This window comes from Acyrthosiphon pisum, chromosome X (genome assembly GCF_005508785.2).
Source record: "Acyrthosiphon pisum isolate AL4f chromosome X, pea_aphid_22Mar2018_4r6ur, whole genome shotgun sequence".
Lineage (NCBI taxonomy): Eukaryota > Metazoa > Arthropoda > Insecta > Hemiptera > Aphididae > Acyrthosiphon > Acyrthosiphon pisum.
Window position 1 is genome coordinate 65,428,911 of NC_042493.1, and position 1,146 is coordinate 65,430,056.

The 1,146-nt window shown below is 32.0% G+C and overlaps 1 protein-coding gene across 2 annotated transcripts in view; it reads left to right on the forward strand.

The window, feature by feature from the left end:
* Nucleotides 1-836, forward strand: part of LOC100164156 (beclin 1-associated autophagy-related key regulator) — a 15,279-nt gene extending 14,443 nt beyond the window's left edge. For both annotated transcript variants that reach the window (XM_008183738.3, XM_001945753.5), the window contains exons 8-9: nucleotides 191-314; nucleotides 377-836. In XM_008183738.3, coding sequence (XP_008181960.1) covers nucleotides 191-314; nucleotides 377-508 — 256 coding nt within the window. In that variant the 3' untranslated portion in view covers nucleotides 509-836. The remainder of the gene's footprint in view (nucleotides 1-190; nucleotides 315-376) is intronic.
* The last annotated feature ends 310 nt before the right edge of the window (nucleotides 837-1,146 follow it).

A 1,146-nucleotide genomic window follows, 5' to 3' on the forward strand; every position in this document is an offset into this window, starting at 1 on the left:
GTCAATTCACTTTAATTTTTAAATTAACGGAGCTACACGTGTTCTGCTGAGCGTAAAATTTGCTATGTTACGCAATTGTAAGACGGAGACAACGCATGCATGTATCACGTCCTCTTAATATCTTAATAATTAAGAAATACTATTATATTATTACTAAAACAATTATTGTTATAACATGATTATGTTATAGAGTGGATCCACCAGACATTGATAGTAAACTATGCAACGCATTCGAAGATAAGATAGCTTTTCAATTATTTTCATTTACTGGCGATTCGGACTCTGAAGAAGACAATTATTATGAATGGGAAGCGGTTGGTTTAAAATGCCAGACAAATTACGTTTCCAAATGTTTTAAGTGCTGTTTTTTTTTAAGGTACCAAACGTCGAATACCTGGCAGATCAAAATCAATTGTCTTCACAGTCCGCTAGTAGTGTTGTTAGAGCAGGACTCGTGGCCAGTACAGCAGCCAGTTTAGCGTCGATGTGGCGTGGTTGGACTAAATAATAAATTCTAATTCATGTTTTCTTCTTTATTGTATTAATCTAAAATCAATCTTTGTTCCCACAAATTTGCACTTGCCTAAGATTGTTTTTGTGCACATCACAAATTTCTTTATCTTAAACAGTGCAAATTTAGATAGCAAATACATATTATTTGTTTAGATATTATATTGAACCTCAGCTTTTTATTTTGTATTAATTAGGAACAGAGTAAAATGTATTTTGTTGTTACCAAAATTGTATTATACCATTATTATTCATGTACACATTGATTTAAAAATTTGTTTCATTTTTAAAATCAATTAAAATATATATATTATATTATATATTTATGTTTAATGTTTATATATTAATAGCTGATCCCGCACATTTGTGGCCTGTAAAAAATGACAACATAAATTTTTTTTATTTTTCAACTCTTTTTGGGTGTAACTCGCTGCAGTAAGTGCAACTCAGCCACCTTGGTAGACAATGTCCGAAATTTCGATTTGATGCATGCATGTACCTGATCTGCACGATTAACCAATAGCAATCATTTATAAAGAAACATTTCCATTGTAAATCTCAAAATCCCTGTTTGAGCACCTCCCCGAGCTCCTATTGGTCGTAACGTGATGTTATATAGCCCATGGCCTTACTCGA